The following is a 16,833-nucleotide window of genomic DNA, read 5'->3' as shown; positions in this document are numbered from 1 at the left end:
TTATTTAAATATATTTTATGTTAAAATCTTAGTTTTTGAAGTTTATCATAATTAATTCATAAATTGTATAGATATATTATAATTATTAGTATTGTTCATTTTAGTATTAATGTTGTATGACCATCATTTTGAAATAGATGAAAATTTAAATATTCATTTAAGTTTCATTTTATTACAATATTAATATATTTGGCTATCTTTTAAATAATTAATCTTTAATATGGGATTTCAATAAAAAAATTAACTATATTAATAACTTTATTAACTTTAAAACCAGTATTCATAAAAGGTATTTTTTTACTATAAAACAAACAGATATTGAATTATGGAATATATAATTTTAATGTTGAAAAGTGTCTTTTATATTTGTGACTACTTACAACTTACTGAAATCGTATTAAAAAGTCTAACTGAGACTATTAATATAATTTTACTAACATATAATTAATGGACACCTATATTTATTTCAAAAAGAAGAAAACTAGAGCAGTAGTCTATCTATTTATTTTCAAGGATACAATTTTTTCTACAACACAACAATTTAATATTACATAACATTCTATATAATTCATTAAGCTTCATCTTTTTTGCCAAATGGGTTCATTTTTGATAGCCAAGTTGTTGTAGTCCTGAAACAACAAGTATTTGATATCAACATGATTCCATTATATCAGTTTTCGAGCTTCACAAGTGATACATGATAAATTACAAAACAAAATAACTCACGATATGTCCTCAGCGGGACTATTATCACTCTCTTTATTAGCGGCTCTCAATTTTTCGACCAAATTTTTTCTGTAAAGGCTTTTCAAGGGTACTGGTTTGTTAGCAGCTTCCCTCATTTTGGCAACTTTGCTAAGGGCTTCGTACCAAGTTAATCCATACCATTCAATTTCTTCAGGTGTGTACTAAAACAATTATTTTAAATTTAAAGGAATACACAATAAAAATGACAACCTTATAAAAATATTCCAGATATTTTTTTAAACTTACAGAAGACAAATAGGTCTTATATTCATTATAAATATTTTTTTGCTTTGCTGGATCATGTTCGTATCTTGGACAACCATTCATCAGTTCGATGAGTATTTGTTTTTTCAACTTTAAGGCTAGCATTGAAACCAAATCACAAGCTGGTGTTTTAAGCAAGTAATGATCAAATCCATAGTGATCATTTATTAGTTTAATAGTCCTATCAGTAACGGTAACGGACAAATTTGTGTTTAATATTTCTGATTTTACAACAGTTCTCTTGAGGACAGGCACCCAATAATGAGGAACTCTACGACGACGGGGGTCACGCTTTTGAAAACCTAAAGAATAATTTTTGATAAGTTATTTTAATGTGTGTATTATAAATAATATCAAATCAACAATATTATTCAATACACAAAAGATTTTATGAGTAAATTTAGATTAATATAAATAAAAAAATGGATATATTTCAAGTCCAATATTTGTTTAACATTCAAATTAATTATTTAAAATTATAGTTAGCATTAGCAAAATTTTCATAATAAGATCATAATGTAATGGTAACCTTTTACTACGGCTTCCCCACCCCAAATACCCTCATGAATTTCTGCAGGGTATTTCAAAGGTATGGGAATATTTTGAACAGGCAATGTCTCTCCAGTTAACTCATCACGTTTCCATTTGCTCTCTTGAGGGATGTAATGAACTGCAGCAGGTTTTAATATTTTCCATTCTCGCCAAAACTTCTTATATGCAGGTGGAAGGTCAGTGGCTATGCCAATTTCAAATCTGGTCTTTTTTTTAAAGGTTTTAGACAACTGGCGAGCAGTTGCCTAAAATAAAAAACAAAAAAATTGATAAGGTGATCATTATGTACAACAATGGCAATAAATTCTCATGATGCAACAAATATACCAAAAGTTCATTATTATTTTATATTGAATTTACCTGAATACGAGATGATGCCATCTAATGAATTTATTTATAGTAACATAAACTGAAATATTTATAAATGAATATAATATTTGGTGTATTTTATTTTATTACTTTAATTCTGTCAAATGTAAAAGTATTGACAATTAAAGGTTACTAGTGAAGTATTCTTTCATAGATATAAGTCATGATAGTGATTCACCTCTATTAATTTTAAAGTATTTTTTTTTTGTTTTAATTAACATTTATGTTTAATTATTATTTTTGTTTTAATTACTATTAATATCTTTGAATATTACAGCAAATGTTTTCATTACTAATATTATCATCAAAATCTAACAGATACCTTTGTAATACATATACTCTTTACATAATCATATTATAAATGTACAATGTCAAATTATTGCATTCATATTATATATTTTGACTTTAATTAATTTCATGTTGATAGTTTAATTATTTAACTTTATAAAACCGAGAAAAATGAATAATATTTCAATATACGTTACTCTGTATTTTTTCTAATCTGTGCTGACGTGGTTGAAATAATGAAATTTTGTACAAGAAAAATGGCAAGCAATAACAAGTGCCAAGTGGTGGCAAATTATTAAGTATTTGGTTGGTTGATTTGCTTTGTGTCGTCTCTTCTTAGTTTAATCCAGTTGTGATATCGTTCTTTGTTACTCAGTCATCGCATTTGCATTCATCGTTTTAATGTTTGCAAAAAAAAACATACAATGTCCGAAAGTACAAACATCAATAAAAATCCTGGGCAGGATAAAAAAATTGACGTCTCTGACTCTGATTTAGCAGCGCCAAGTGAAGTATCCAGTATTGCAGGAAGTGTAACCCACAACAAGGTAAATAAAAAACAATACTATGGTTTCGTTTGAGTGATGTCGAAATGAAGTAAGACTTCAATTTGGTCCATATTGCTCAAGCAATGTTCTTATCTCGGGTTTTAATATTGTAATATTGTATTTCTTGAGTAATTCTCTTTATTATTCCAATTTAAATAATACTAAGTAATATTAGTTTTTGTTATTCAATATGTTAATGTAATACACATAAATGAATATATTTTTTCTTCATTGTTTAAATGAAATAACTTAGCTTTCATTAATCGCTATATAATTAATATTTAACAGTGATTTTAATGACTGTTATGTTAATTATTAAAATAATTTGTATTAAAATTGTATGTAAAAGTTGTGAAAAAGTTGATTTTTGGATGTTTTTTTTTCATGTTTTCTTTTTTTAGTCAAATCGATAATTTCATAAGTATTAAATTATAGTTAACATTAGTATAATTTTCATAGTAAGATCATAATGTAGTGTTAATATTATATGTATTTTGAAATTTTCACCTGCAGCATTCAATCTCTTCAGAGAGGCAGATTAAATTTGAAAGAGCTCAGAAATGCTTAGAAAATGCTGCCCTTGTATCAAAAAGGATTAAAGAACACCGCAAAGCTACTGCTGAACTCTTGGGTCGGCCATTTGGTAAGGAAGTGAAATGATAAATCTAAACTTTATTCAATTTCTTTACTAATTTACAAATATAAAATATATACTTACTACACTCAGTTGTAATATGTAGGTATACTGAACAGTGTACAATGTCACATTGTTGTATGGAATATGGCCACAAAAATGGTGTTGTTCATTTTTATTCAATAGGATTTGCTGTTTGTTTTTTTTTTCTTATTTGTTTATCATGTGGCTTAAGTGTATCTTGTTTGTAATCTTAAGTTAATTGTATCATGATGTAAGGAAAGTTGTAAAGTTAATTTCTATCTATCTATAAAACTCAATAAATATCAAATCACACAGAATATAAAAAGTATATTTATAAATAATTATTGTTATTGTAAAAATCTGTATGTATTTTTAGATGAAGAAGTTGGAGACACTGCGTCAGAAGTGGCAACCACCATAAGCGAAAAAACTGGGTATTCTGTTGCAACTGATACATCAATGGCAATGTCTGTTCAAGATGCACTTAACAGTAAGTTAAAAGTCTCTTTTATTTCAATATTAATGACTTATTATTTAACAATGATTTAAAAAATGTGTATTAGAATATTCATAACATATTATTGAATATTGATATTATGTCATATAAAATATATAAGTATACTATATGATATTTTATATAAAATTACTTTGAATTTGATTTCTATTATAGTTCCTGGAATTAGTGAAAGTCTGGCAAATACATTAAAACAAAAGGAAATATTAATGGAAAGAATCAAGCAGTATAAAGAAATAAGTAAAAGACCAATGAAAAAAGTAGTCCCTACTAGCAGAAGAGAATCAATAACTGATACATTGGATGTAAAAAAGGTGGGTTAACTTTTAAGTAAATAGTATAATACATTCATGACATTCTGACATATAGAATTAAAAAAATTACAGTTAGAAAATATTTAGAAATATAATATGATATATTACAATTAATTAAAGAAAACCACTCTTTTTTTCTTAATTGTGTAAATATAAATATTTTTTTATCTAATTTTTTTTTTATCAAACCTTAAGAAGTAAGAGCTGGATAAAGTAACCTATGACTTACATTTACTATTACATAAAACATGCTGTGCATATTAAATCATCCACCCATATTTTATTTTTAATATTGCTTTTACAAATATGCAGGATTCTAACATAACTGACATCACAAAACTTTCAAATTTAATAAAAGAAAAAGATAACAGTCTAAGTATAATGCAAGTAAAAGTCAAAGCAATGGAAACAACAATTTTAGATTTGCAAGAGAAAATCACAGAGAAAGATCAAATAATAGAAGCAAAGAATAAAGCAACAACATTAATGTCAGACAGTTTGAGCAAAAAAGGTTTGTATAAGATACATATTATGAATACAATACTGTTAAAACACTTTCTTCAACAAGAGTAATAATAAAATTACTTTTATACATTTCACATTATAAATATTTTTCAGAAAAAGATACCATTAATTTACTAGAAGATACAAAACAGCAGATGATAAAAATGCAAAATAATTTCATAGCAATGGAGACTGAATGGAAAGAAGAAAAACTAAAATTAATACATGAAATAGACGAAAAAAACGATAAAATAAAAAATCTTGAGGAAGCTAACACAATATTGGAAAATTCAAGATTTGATATAAGTGTTGCCCATTCTAAATTAGCAGAAGAGTTAGACATCAAAACAAAAGAGGTTAATGAATTACAAGATAAAATTAAGCAGCTTGAAGATTCCCTTACACCCAAAGTGAAAGAAGATGAAGAAGAACCAAAAGAAGAAAAAGGAGCCCGTGAAATAAGTAATATGGAAGAATTAACAAAAAAGATTGAGTTGCTGGAACAGATTAATTGCGAATTAAGACAGGCAAATAAAGAGTTTGAAAGTCAACTTGCTTTGATAAATCAAGAAACAAAAAGTAACATATCACCAAGTAAAAAAGGTAGCCCTCTTCCTATACGCAAAGGTGGCAGAAATGCCGCTTCGAAAATGAAGTCACCATGGAGTCATTTGTCATCTGAACCTACACAACAAGAACAAGACAAAAAAGGTAAATTGGACAAACCAAAATCGGAGATGATACTTCAATCTCTCAATAAAGACATTTTACAGAAAGAATATTTAATATCTGAAAAAGATGCATTAATTTCTGAGCTTCAATCTGAAAATAATAAAAAAGAAGCAAAGATAAGTGAGTTGCAAGTATTAATCGACACACAAAAAGAAAAAGAAATGATTGATGTTGGCATTTTAGTTGATTTACAACAACCAATAAAACAAGACGGAGATGGTGATACAGATAAGACTTCCATAAACGTAAATGATTTAGAGGAAAAATTAACAGTAGCCCAAAATCAAATTGCCTCACTGAATGATGAAATTGATGTGGCAAATAAAAATATGGTAAAAGTAAAGTCTAATTTCAAACTAAAACTTAAACAAATGCAAAAAACTATTGAAAACTTTAGTAAAGTATCTGACGCTCATTGTGAAATAGTGAAGTTAAATGAGGAAATACACCAACTTACTCAAAAGGTAGCAGAACTAGAAGAAGAAAAAGGTAATCTTCAACTACACTTGGTAGATTATGATAGTGGAAGATGTAAGTATAGCTTAACATTTCTAATTTAAAAACACTAACATAACAAAAAATTATATTGTTTTATATTAATATATATTTCCTTACAGTGACTGAATCAGATGTTTACAAAAAATTAGTGGAAACAGAAAACCTAGCCGAGGCAAGACTTAAATCTATAAGTTTACTTGAAACTCAGAAATTTGATTTGGTTCAAGGTAAATATGTTTTGATTTATATGAATGATATAACTATGACTTAATATCAAATTTTACTATAACTATATAAAATATATTAATTTTACTAATTTTGAACTTTTCAATGTTGATTAAATTACACTTATTCAATATTGATTAAATTAGTCAGTTTTCAGACTGATGTTTAAACCTTGTTTCAGAGCTTCATAGCTTACAACAAAAGAATTTAGAAATGGAAGATAAGTTGGCAGATATGTCCTATTTTCAAAATGAACAAGTATGTTCAGAAATGAAGTCTGTTCAATTAGAAGAACAAATTGATCAGTTGCAAGCATCTAAAAAAGAACTAGATCTTATTATAGATAACTTAAAATTGGATAAAGAGCAATTGAATGAAAGCCTACGAATTCTGCAAGAAGAAAAAGAAGAGTTAATTCAAAAATTGGAAAATTATGTTCAAGAAAATATAGAGCTAAGTGACAAATTAGAGAAACTAAGTGCCGAAAAGGTGAGTTCAGCTGAGTCAATAGAAATTGTGGAGTCATTAACAACACAAGAAAAAATGGAACTTGAGGAATATAACAAATCTCTTCAAACAGAAAAGAAAAGTGAAAATGATCATTTAGAAAACTACATTTCCCAAAGTCATGAGCAAAAAGAAAAACTAATGCAAGAAAGTATTGAACTTAAAAAGAAAATAGAATTATTTTCAAGTGAAAGACAAGAAGTGATGGAAAAAATGAATAATTTATCATTAGAAAATGAATCTTTAAACAACGAAATTAAAGAGTTGAAAGATCAATGTGACAGCTTAAGAAATAGTGTTAATAAACTAGAAGACGAAAAGAATGAACTTACTTCTCTTAATCGCGAACTTAATCATCAGATAGATGAACTTAAACACGAGAAGAGTGAAATATTAAGAGAAACTGCTGAAGTAGTCAAACCATTAAGTGTTGAGGATGTTATTGACGGGTCAGTAACTGAAACAGTAAATCAAGATGATAAAATAATTGGAGATAAAGGAACTAGTAGAATGAAGTCTGTAAAACAGTTAACAAAAGAAATTCTAAAACTAAAAAATACAATAAAAGAAAGAGAAGATGAAATTGCTGATTGCCAAATGAAAATACTATCATTGGAAGAACAGCAAGAAAAACACAAAGAAATATTAGAAAATATTACATCAAAGGAGAAAACTATCAAGAAGCTAATTGATGAGAATAACCAATTAAAGAAAGAAATACAAAATCTTAGTAATGAAAACAAAGCGGAACATAATTTACACCTTACACAAACGCATGAACTACTCCAAAGTGAGATACAAAAAGTACATCAAGAATACAATGCTGCTTTAAATGCTCGTGATTCAAGAATACACGAATTGGAAAACCTTTTGTTGGAATATGAAAAACAAGTTATTAACTATAGTAATAACTTGCAACAGAAAGATAAGGAACTCTCGGAATACATCAATCAAATAACTAAATTAAATGACCTATCACAAAAACTTAAATCTACCGTTGATTTACTTGAAGATGAAAAGGCAAAAGATCAGAACTCGGAACATATAAAATCATTAAATAAACAAATTGCGCTTTATCAAAAGACTCTGTCTGATTTTGAAGAAAAATTACGAACACTTGAAGAAGAAAAAGTACAATTTCTCACATTAAAATCGAAACTGGAAAATAAAAGTAGCAATCTCGAATTAGAAATACAAAAATTGCAAGAATTATTAAAAGAAAAACAAGGCCTTATTAAAGATTTACAGATTCAGCAACAAAAACAAGTAGATGAATTATCAACTGTTTTATTACAAGCTAAAGAACGTGATGAAGAAATACATGAAATAAAGTTACAGTTAAGAAAAGAATCGATAGAAAATGAAAAATTACATAATATTGTTGTGCAAAAAAGTAATGAAATCAATGAACTCACTAAGTTATATGATAGTGCTAAAGATAAATTGAATTCTGTTTCGCATGACAAAAATGAACAATTATCTGCCATTGAAATTAAAAATAAAGAATTGATGGAGAAATTGAAAAAATTTGCTGTTAATATAAAGAAAAAATCCGCTATGTATTCTGAATTGGAAAATCAATACCATGAAACCCAAAAACAGCTTCAAAATAAAACTGAACACTATGAACAGCTTTTGATACAAGTAGAAACCATACCTGCATTACAGGAAAAATTAAAACATGCAGAAGAAGAGTTCAACCGTTTCCAATCTCAAAAAATTTTACTCGAGCAGAAGTCACAAGAAATTTTACATTTACAATCCCAGATCGAAGATTTACATAAAAACAATTATAACGATATTGAAACGATTACAAAATTAAATGCATCATTAGATTTATTAAACAAAGATTTATATTTTGCTCGTGAAGAAAATAATAATCTTAAGATACAAGTTGATAGTTTAAATAATAAAATAGTAGAATATGAAATTGACACAAAAAATAATGCCAATCTTTTAACTAAAATATCATGTTTGGAAGCTGATATAAATCAAAAACTAGAGCAAATTGCTGCTTTATCTAGTCAAGTTGAAAGTTTAAATGAAAAATTGATGCAAGTGCAATTTGGTCATGATGCAAAGGTCCAGGAACGTGATATGTATATCGAAAGCTTACAGACAGAAATTGACAAATACAAAAACAGAATATACCGCCTCGAAGAAAGCATTTCCGCTATGGAGAATGGGCGCCAATCTTTAGAACGGAAAGCTGATAACCTGGATATTCAACTTCATGAAAAGCAGAAAGCTTATAGTGAGTACAGAAACCAAGAAGATGAATTAGTAAACAGACTTGCATTACTTATGGATAACGATAGAGTTGTTGAAAAACAATTAAAAGAAATAGAAAGTGAAAATAAAGAGATGCACTTTAAAATGCAAAATCTTAATGATGACTACCAAAACTTACAAAAATTGCATACTGATTTGCAAAATAAGTATAATATATTAGAAATGAAGGCTGAGAACGTCGATACTATAGAAACTGAAATATCATCATATCAATCGCATATTCGCGAGCTAGAATCAAATATTAAAAGAATTACAAACGAACATAACACATTGCTGGGGAAAAAGAAAAAGGACATAGAGGAGTTAGAATCAGAATTTAATACACAAATTGAAAATGCTATTAAAGAAAAGAAACTGTTAAGTGAAAAGTATGAGAAAATCAATGATCATGTCAGTAAGTTAGAATCGAAACTAAAAGAATATAAATCTACTATTGAGCGTCAAAACTTAAATCTTGGTGAGTTGGCTTATGAAAATCAGATGTTAGTCGAGAAATCGGCTCACAAAGAGAAGGAAATTTCACCGGATTATACTGAACAGTATATAAGTGAAATTAATAAGATGAATTCATTGCTCAATTGTAAAAATCAAGAAATTATAGAACTCAGTAATAAAATACAGCATTTACAAGCTCAAAACTTGTCCCAAATATCTGAGTTAGAAAATAAGAATATAGAGTTGGCCGAAAAAATTGAAGAATCGTCTTCACAAATAAATAATTTAATAAAAGAAATCAACCTTTTGAAAGAAAATAATGATCAATTAAATAATTTACTTACACAGAAAGATGAACAAATAAAACAGATTATGGAGAACAAAAAACTATGTTTCGAAATGAATATACCAAAAACAGAAGGGATGACTATTTCATCCACAATAGAAGCAATGGACAATGAATCAAACCCTGTTGATATTTCATCTCTTCAATCACAGATAGTATCTGATGCTGAACTGCTACAACCTGACGTGCAATCTATAAAAGTGAAAAAAGTATCTGAAAACATCCAGACAAATCCAAGACAGGTACGTTCCACCTCGGAAGGTGTAACAGAGGAAGTCATTGTACCTAAAAAGTCTTACCTATGTTATAAAGAAGATGATGTTAAAGATGTAAACGATCCTTTCAATTCTGAGGAAGGTTGGGGCCTTGAAAGTACTGAAGAATCAGATGTTATAATACCAGGTTCTTCACAGTTGTATCAACAAATTCAACAACTTAATGAAACAAATAATAAGCTGAAAATAGAAGTAGATACCACTAATTCTAAGCTACTGAAAGCTTTGAAGAAATTAAAAGAGTTAAAATCTACAAATGATATGCTATCAAAAGAGTTACAGTTAACAAAGAAAATTTCTCAATCATCGATGCTTGATATGGCTATAGAAAATGAACTATCAAATAATGTTGAAGAATTAGAGAAAAAAGTTCAGGAGCTTAATACGGACCTAAATAAAGAAAAACTTGAAAAAGAAGCCTTAAAGAAACAAAATGATGTGTTCAAGAATGCTAATGACAGATTATTGGAAATGAAAGAAAAAACGGATAATGAGTTAGAAATGTGGAAGTTTCAGTTCAAGCAAGTAAATGATAAATTTTCTTCTTTGCAATGGGAAGGTGATTCCACTACCAGTCCAAATTCGCAGCCCGTATCAAACCAGCGAATCTTTAAAGAAACAAAAGTAAACGAAGAGTTAATAAAATTAGAAAAAGAAAATGATGAATTACAATTGATAATTGATAATATAAATGCCCAAAATAAGGAATTATCCTTGCACCAAGAACAACTGAAGGGAGAAATAAATCTACTTACTCAGCAATTACATCAACAGTCAAAATTAACCTGCGATAAATGCGACAATGTGAATGAACAAAACAAAGAATTAATAAAACAACAAGAACTGTTGCAAAGTGAACTAAACTGTCACAAACAACAATTAGAAGAAAGAAAATTATGTACAGATTGTGAAAAATTCAAACTTGAGATTGAGGACCTTCACGATAGATGTAAAAAACTGGAAGAAAATAATGCGATGCTTAATGAAAATTTGCGAAAAATAGAAACTGAAAACAGTGAATTATTGTCTCAAAACAAACATTTAAAAGAAATTCTTGAAGAACATCAGTTTACATTTAAAATGCGTGAGGAAGAACTTTTAGAGAAAAATGGTTCATTAACAGAAGAAGTTCAATCTCTAAAACTTTTAGAAAACGAAGCCACTTCTAAGGTAACTTCATTAAATGCTGAACTTGATGATCTAAAGCTTCGAATGGCGCAATCTCCTGAAATACACCATGTACATAACACGCAGGAATTTAATGCTATGGCACTAGCAGAAAAGTATAGCACTTTGGAAGAACATTGTTTAAATTTAAAGCACAATCTAGATGAAGAAACTAAAAAGAATAATGATCTTAAACTGGAAAACCAAAATTTAACGGAAAAAGTAAATGATTGCGAAAAACAATTAAGCGATCTTAATGCAAAATTACAAAATCTTAACTCAGAAAATGACCAACTTTTATCAACTGTTACCGAGTTACGAACGTCAGTATCAAGTGCTATGGACCAAAGAGGATTCGAAATAGCTGAACTATGGAAGCAACACTTAGGTCAAAGGGAATCTGAATTCCAACAAATAGAGTGTGATCTTAGAACACAGTTAACTGCAGCTGAGGCTAAGTATGAACAACTCCTTGAAAACGTTCAGTCATCCAGTCAAGAAGAAACAAATAAAATTGTTTTGTCAGAACAAATAAGTTCTTTGCAAAATAAGTTACAGGAAAAAGAGGAACAACTCAAAAGCCTTCAACTTAAATATGCGGAAGTAATAAATGAACTCGATATGCTTCGCTCAGAAATGGAAGATGAAAAGCTTATACATGAAAATAAAATACTAGTCCAACAAGAAGAATACGAAAAAATGCTTCAAGAATTAAATAATAAAAATCAAGTACGTTCTGATGATTATGAAAATGCACTGAAAAATCTCCGAACTGAGTTAGACGCAACCGCTTCTGTTAATGCTAGCTTAAATAAACAAATTGAGGAAATACGAAATATTTATGAAAATAAAGTAATAGACTTGTCTAAACAACTTCAAGTTAAAGAAAGTGAGATATTTCAAAAAACACGAGACTTTACAATAACTTTAACACAAAGAAATGAAGAATTTGAAAATGTAAGAAAGCAGTTGATTGAATACGAAAAGAAAGTGGAGGACTTGACTTATGAAAAAGAATCCGAATTAGCAATTTTAAGATTGAAAATGCATGAAAGTACTGACAAATTTGACAAGAGGCAAAAAGAAATTGAAGATGAAAAGGATAGTATCTCTGAATCATTAAAAGAAAAAATTATCGAGTGTACAAATCTTAACAAACAAATAAGCGATTTAAATAAAGTTTTGGAAGAATATGCAAACAGAGCTGCTGAAACGCAAACAGTTTTAGAAAATCAAGAGTTGGAAATTGTTACGCTTAAGGATGAAATAACTAGTTTGGAAAATACATTGAGGGCAACGAGTAGTAAAATAGAGAAACATGTAACATTTGCATCTAATACAAAGCAGGGCGAAGAAAGTGGAATATCAGCAGGTGGTCTTGATAGGGATTTATTGGATGCTGTTCCGAGAGCCGAGTTAGATTTGGCGTTATATATGTTGCATCAAAGAGATGTACGGTGCGAAGAACTTACAATGGAGTTGACTCAGTTACTAGAAGAAAGAGACACGCTACAGTTACGTCTCTCTGATAGTTTACGGTCTTATGAAGAATTGAAGTCACGCTGTAATTCGGCGGGATTAGATATTTCAATAAGCTCGAGTCACGAAGGTATTTCAGATTTGCCGACGTTTAATGTTGAAAAAGAACGTCAGTTTGTTGATACGCATAAAGGGCAAACATCACGCAGCAGCAGTATAAGTGATCCTGATGTAGATAAACCAAAGTTGCAAGCCAAGTAAGTAATAAACTCAATGTATATAAAGATAAAGTATGAAATTACATAACTTAAGTTATATAGATTTTTGTAGTCTCTCGTGTCGTACACGCTACATCATGTGTTTTTATTATTTTTACCCTAAATAATTTGATAAATATTGTTGACGTATAGAAATTATAAAAATATACTAACTTGAATTAAGTATATTTATTTGGATTTTATTTCTATTCTGGTAATTACAAGAATAGTCTATAATGGCTTTCTATGGTTATTTAATGAAAAAGTATTTTTCTTTGTCAAAATTCGCGTGAAAATCCATAGTAATTATTTATAAAGTGAATACATTAGGTGTGTTCCATATTATATATATTTAAGTCAACAGGTTAAACATAAGTTTAATAGACCAAATATTGTAATACAGTACAGTAACAGCCTGTGAATCTCCCACTGCTGGGCTAAGGTCTCTTCTCCCTTTTTTGAGAAGAAGGTATGGAGCTTATTCGATCACGATGTTTTCCTGCAGCGTATAGCGAGATGAATTATAATCACAAATTCAGCCCATGAAAATTCAATGCTTGCTCGCGTTTGAACCCATGATCATCGGTTAAGATTCACGCGTTCTTACCACTGGGCCATCTCGGCTTTCAGTATTGTAATAATCTATACTATATTTATTATTTTTTGGAAAAAATAGTGAGTTATTATTATAATTTAGATAACCTTACCTAGTTACTATTTTCGTCGTAGTTTGTCTGAGTAGGAACCACCCACTGATCACTTATTCTATCGCTAAGCAGAAATACACAGTATTGTTGTGTTCTAGTTTGTGGGGGAGTGAATCAGTGTAACTACAGACACGAGAGACATAACACCTTGGTTCCCAAAGTTGGTGGTACATTGGCGATGTAAGTTATGGCTAATATGTTTTATCATTTAACATCAGGCCCCTTCGCCAGACAGCCTACCTACTTATGATTAAAAAAATAGGTTTTCAAAGATTCTTTTGATGGTTATTGTATATGACCTCTATCTTTTTTTCAGGTTGTCTGAATTGCGCAGTGTTAAACATAGTCGCGATGTTCGCTTCCGACACGAGAGTGAACAGCGGCAGCTAGGCATGCGCCTATTGCAGCGAGATGTCGCCAACTTACCACCGGAAGCGGTTGAACAGCTGACTCAAGCACATCATACACTTTGTAAGTATTAAGCAATTTAAAGTAAGCTGTCACTTCTAACTTATCTATGGTAAAGAAATTATACAAATAGCACTGCAAGGCAAAGATGGAATGTGTGTTATTTGCATCTTATATCATATATATCGATACACGTAGCATATATGGTGGCATACTGATTTTGGCCAAGGCGGCTGTGCTCAATCGACTGCGTGGATGGTACTTACAGTAACAGTAACAGCCTGTTAATGTCCCACTGCTGGGCTAAGGCCTCCTCTCCCTTTTGAGGAGAAGGTTTGGAGCTTATTCCACCACGCTGCTCCAATGCGGGTTGGTAGAATTCACATGTGGCAGAATTTCAATGAAATTAGACACATGCAGGTTTCCTCACGATGTTTTCCTTCACCGTTAAGCACGAGATGAATTATAAACACAAATTAAGCACATGAAAATTCAGTGGTGCTTGCCCGGGTTTGAACCCACGATCATCGGTTAAGATTCACGCGTTCTTACCACTGGGCCATCTCGGCTTTGGATGGTATTTATAGTTAAAAATTGTGTGCCCGAACACATAATCCGACACGATACGTTCACTATGAATTAAGCTAAAAAGAATAAAACAATTTCATGTTACTCAGGCCCATATTTGTAGTGAACAGGTGGATAAGTGTAACTATGAATTTCTTGTCGGTTCTAGATAGAATCTACCTTTGAAATGGTTTTTACTTTACTTGCATTGAATTCAATACCGTAACATGACGAAAAACTCATACAGAGATTTTATTGCTTTTTTATGAACCTACATGAAAAAAATAAATATATTTCGATATTTTTAATGTTTACTGAAGATTTATTTTTTATTTGTAGCACGGGACACCCAAAGCACTCCAACGGTTCTACTCAACTGGTTGCGAGGGAAGAGCACGCCTAAAGTAGTACATATGTGAACACAAATAGAATAAAACATAGTACTTTAGGAGGTTAAGCTCTAAACGAAAGTGCACCTATTGCCCTTCACGTTGTCACCACGGCACTGTACAATTGAATAATGTTTAAAAATAAAACATAAAGTTACAAATTGTGCATTTATAAAGCTTGTTATCGAGAAACGAATAACGCCAGTACCAGTAGTTGACTTTTTAGTATTATTGCCTGTTTTAAAAATCTATTCCATGCCATATGGAATCAATGGATCTTTCAAATGCATTTCTTAATCAATTCTACACCTTTTTTCTTAAATTCTACTTATAACATCAGCAACTCTTTGATGAAACTTTCGTCTGGAAAGAACTAAACTTAACTTGTTACTTCTATGCAGGTATACAAGCATAAAAACTTTTACTATATTAAACGATTTTTTATTGAGTAAAGCAATTTTTAGATATTTTTAAAAACAGAATGTCACTACAAAGTTACTGGCCACGAAGATTCGAGTCGGTTTTTTATATAAAAGGTGCTAAAATTTTTCATTCCAATATACATATAATTATGTACAAAGATAAATTGATGAAATTCCGTTTCGAATAATAACTACCATATTTCGTCAAAGACTGCTGTCCAGAGAAAATTATTTAAGTTAATTTGGTTTTTAATTCAATTAATTGTTCTTTAATAAAAATATATAGTTATACAACACCACAATACAGCCCTGTTGTGTTATTTCATATGAAACTAAAATTTTATAAGACAATAAAATATTGTGAGCGAACGAACGAAAAACTTATTGTTGATGTTTAAAACGATGTCTTTCCGAGTTATCCCCGATAGATCTTCCATCTTTAGTTCTACTTATTATATTCCTTACATTATACATCAGAATTACATTATAAATCAGACATAAAGTGAATTCATTAAATTTTCTCTTCTAAATTAAATATTATTTAGTAATTCTTTCCATTCATCATAAAATGGTAATCATGGAATTTCCCTAAAATTTTACTTATTAAAACAGCCATAAATTATTTTTTAACTATTTTTTGTGTTAAACAGTAAATTTAATTGATTTAATTAGATTGTAAATGGAATGTGTAAAGTAATAGGCAATGAATATATTGTGCCTTTTTTAATTATATTCTTTCTTACCATTGTTGTTTATTTTATTATTTGTAATGTTATGGGTTTATAAAATTGTAGTATATATTATTTCATTGTAAATAAATTAATCAACACATTTCAAAGTGATTAATGCGATAATTGTATATGAAAGTGTAAATTTGTTTTCCCATTAAATGGCAATTATTTTAAAAATGCAGTTTTATTTTATTTTACATTCAAATAGTATTAAAGCGTTAAACTTTACCGGATTATCGTTTTAAATATAAAAAATATACTTCTTAGTGCTAGCTGCACTATTAAGGGTCCGTTCACACAGACCGGCTCGGAGAGCATCGGCCTGCTTTTTTCTTTTCACACAGACCGGGTCGTATACGCTTGGAATTGGCCGGAGCGGAGCCGCCAACTATTTCACATCGACCGGCTGGAAGAGATCTGAAAGCGGGTGCGAGCGAGAAAGAGCACGCAAGCGGAGCCGGTCGGCTCCTTTTATTACTTCACACGAAGCGCGTTCAGGCATTTTTAATGACAAAAAAGGTGCAAATGCAAAAATAAACTTTACTACAATCACTCAAAACACTGTTTCCAACGTGATAAAAATCTGCTCTCCTCTCCGAGCCGGTCTGTGTGAACGGACCCTTAGTGCTAGCTGCACT

The 16,833-nt window shown here is 29.7% G+C and overlaps 2 protein-coding genes across 2 annotated transcripts; one reads left to right on the top strand and one right to left on the bottom strand.

Moving 5' to 3' along the window:
* Positions 1 to 482: 482 nt before the first annotated feature.
* On the bottom strand, positions 483 to 2,068 carry LOC126781861 (39S ribosomal protein L28, mitochondrial). Its single transcript, XM_050506974.1, has 5 exons — positions 1,924 to 2,068; positions 1,541 to 1,808; positions 994 to 1,313; positions 727 to 908; positions 483 to 629 (listed from the first exon to the last, which is right to left on the bottom strand). The coding sequence occupies exons 1-5, from the start codon at positions 1,942 to 1,944 to the stop codon at positions 572 to 574; spliced, it is 849 nt and encodes a 282-aa protein (XP_050362931.1). The 5' UTR covers positions 1,945 to 2,068; the 3' UTR covers positions 483 to 571.
* Positions 2,069 to 2,454: 386 nt separating this feature from the next.
* Positions 2,455 to 16,097, top strand: LOC126781815 (golgin subfamily A member 4-like). The gene is made up of 10 exons (XM_050506872.1): positions 2,455 to 2,768; positions 3,282 to 3,411; positions 3,803 to 3,916; positions 4,097 to 4,254; positions 4,567 to 4,765; positions 4,873 to 6,021; positions 6,108 to 6,215; positions 6,395 to 12,971; positions 13,995 to 14,149; positions 14,993 to 16,097. Exons 1-10 carry the CDS (start codon positions 2,646 to 2,648, stop codon positions 15,070 to 15,072), a joined length of 8,793 nt encoding a protein of 2,930 aa, XP_050362829.1. The 5' UTR covers positions 2,455 to 2,645; the 3' UTR covers positions 15,073 to 16,097.
* The last annotated feature ends 736 nt before the right edge of the window (positions 16,098 to 16,833 follow it).

The sequence above is a fragment of the Nymphalis io genome, chromosome 4 (genome assembly GCF_905147045.1).
Source record: "Nymphalis io chromosome 4, ilAglIoxx1.1, whole genome shotgun sequence".
NCBI classification, from domain to species: Eukaryota; Metazoa; Arthropoda; class Insecta; order Lepidoptera; family Nymphalidae; genus Nymphalis; species Nymphalis io.
This window is presented reverse-complemented; position numbering and strand designations above follow the sequence as displayed.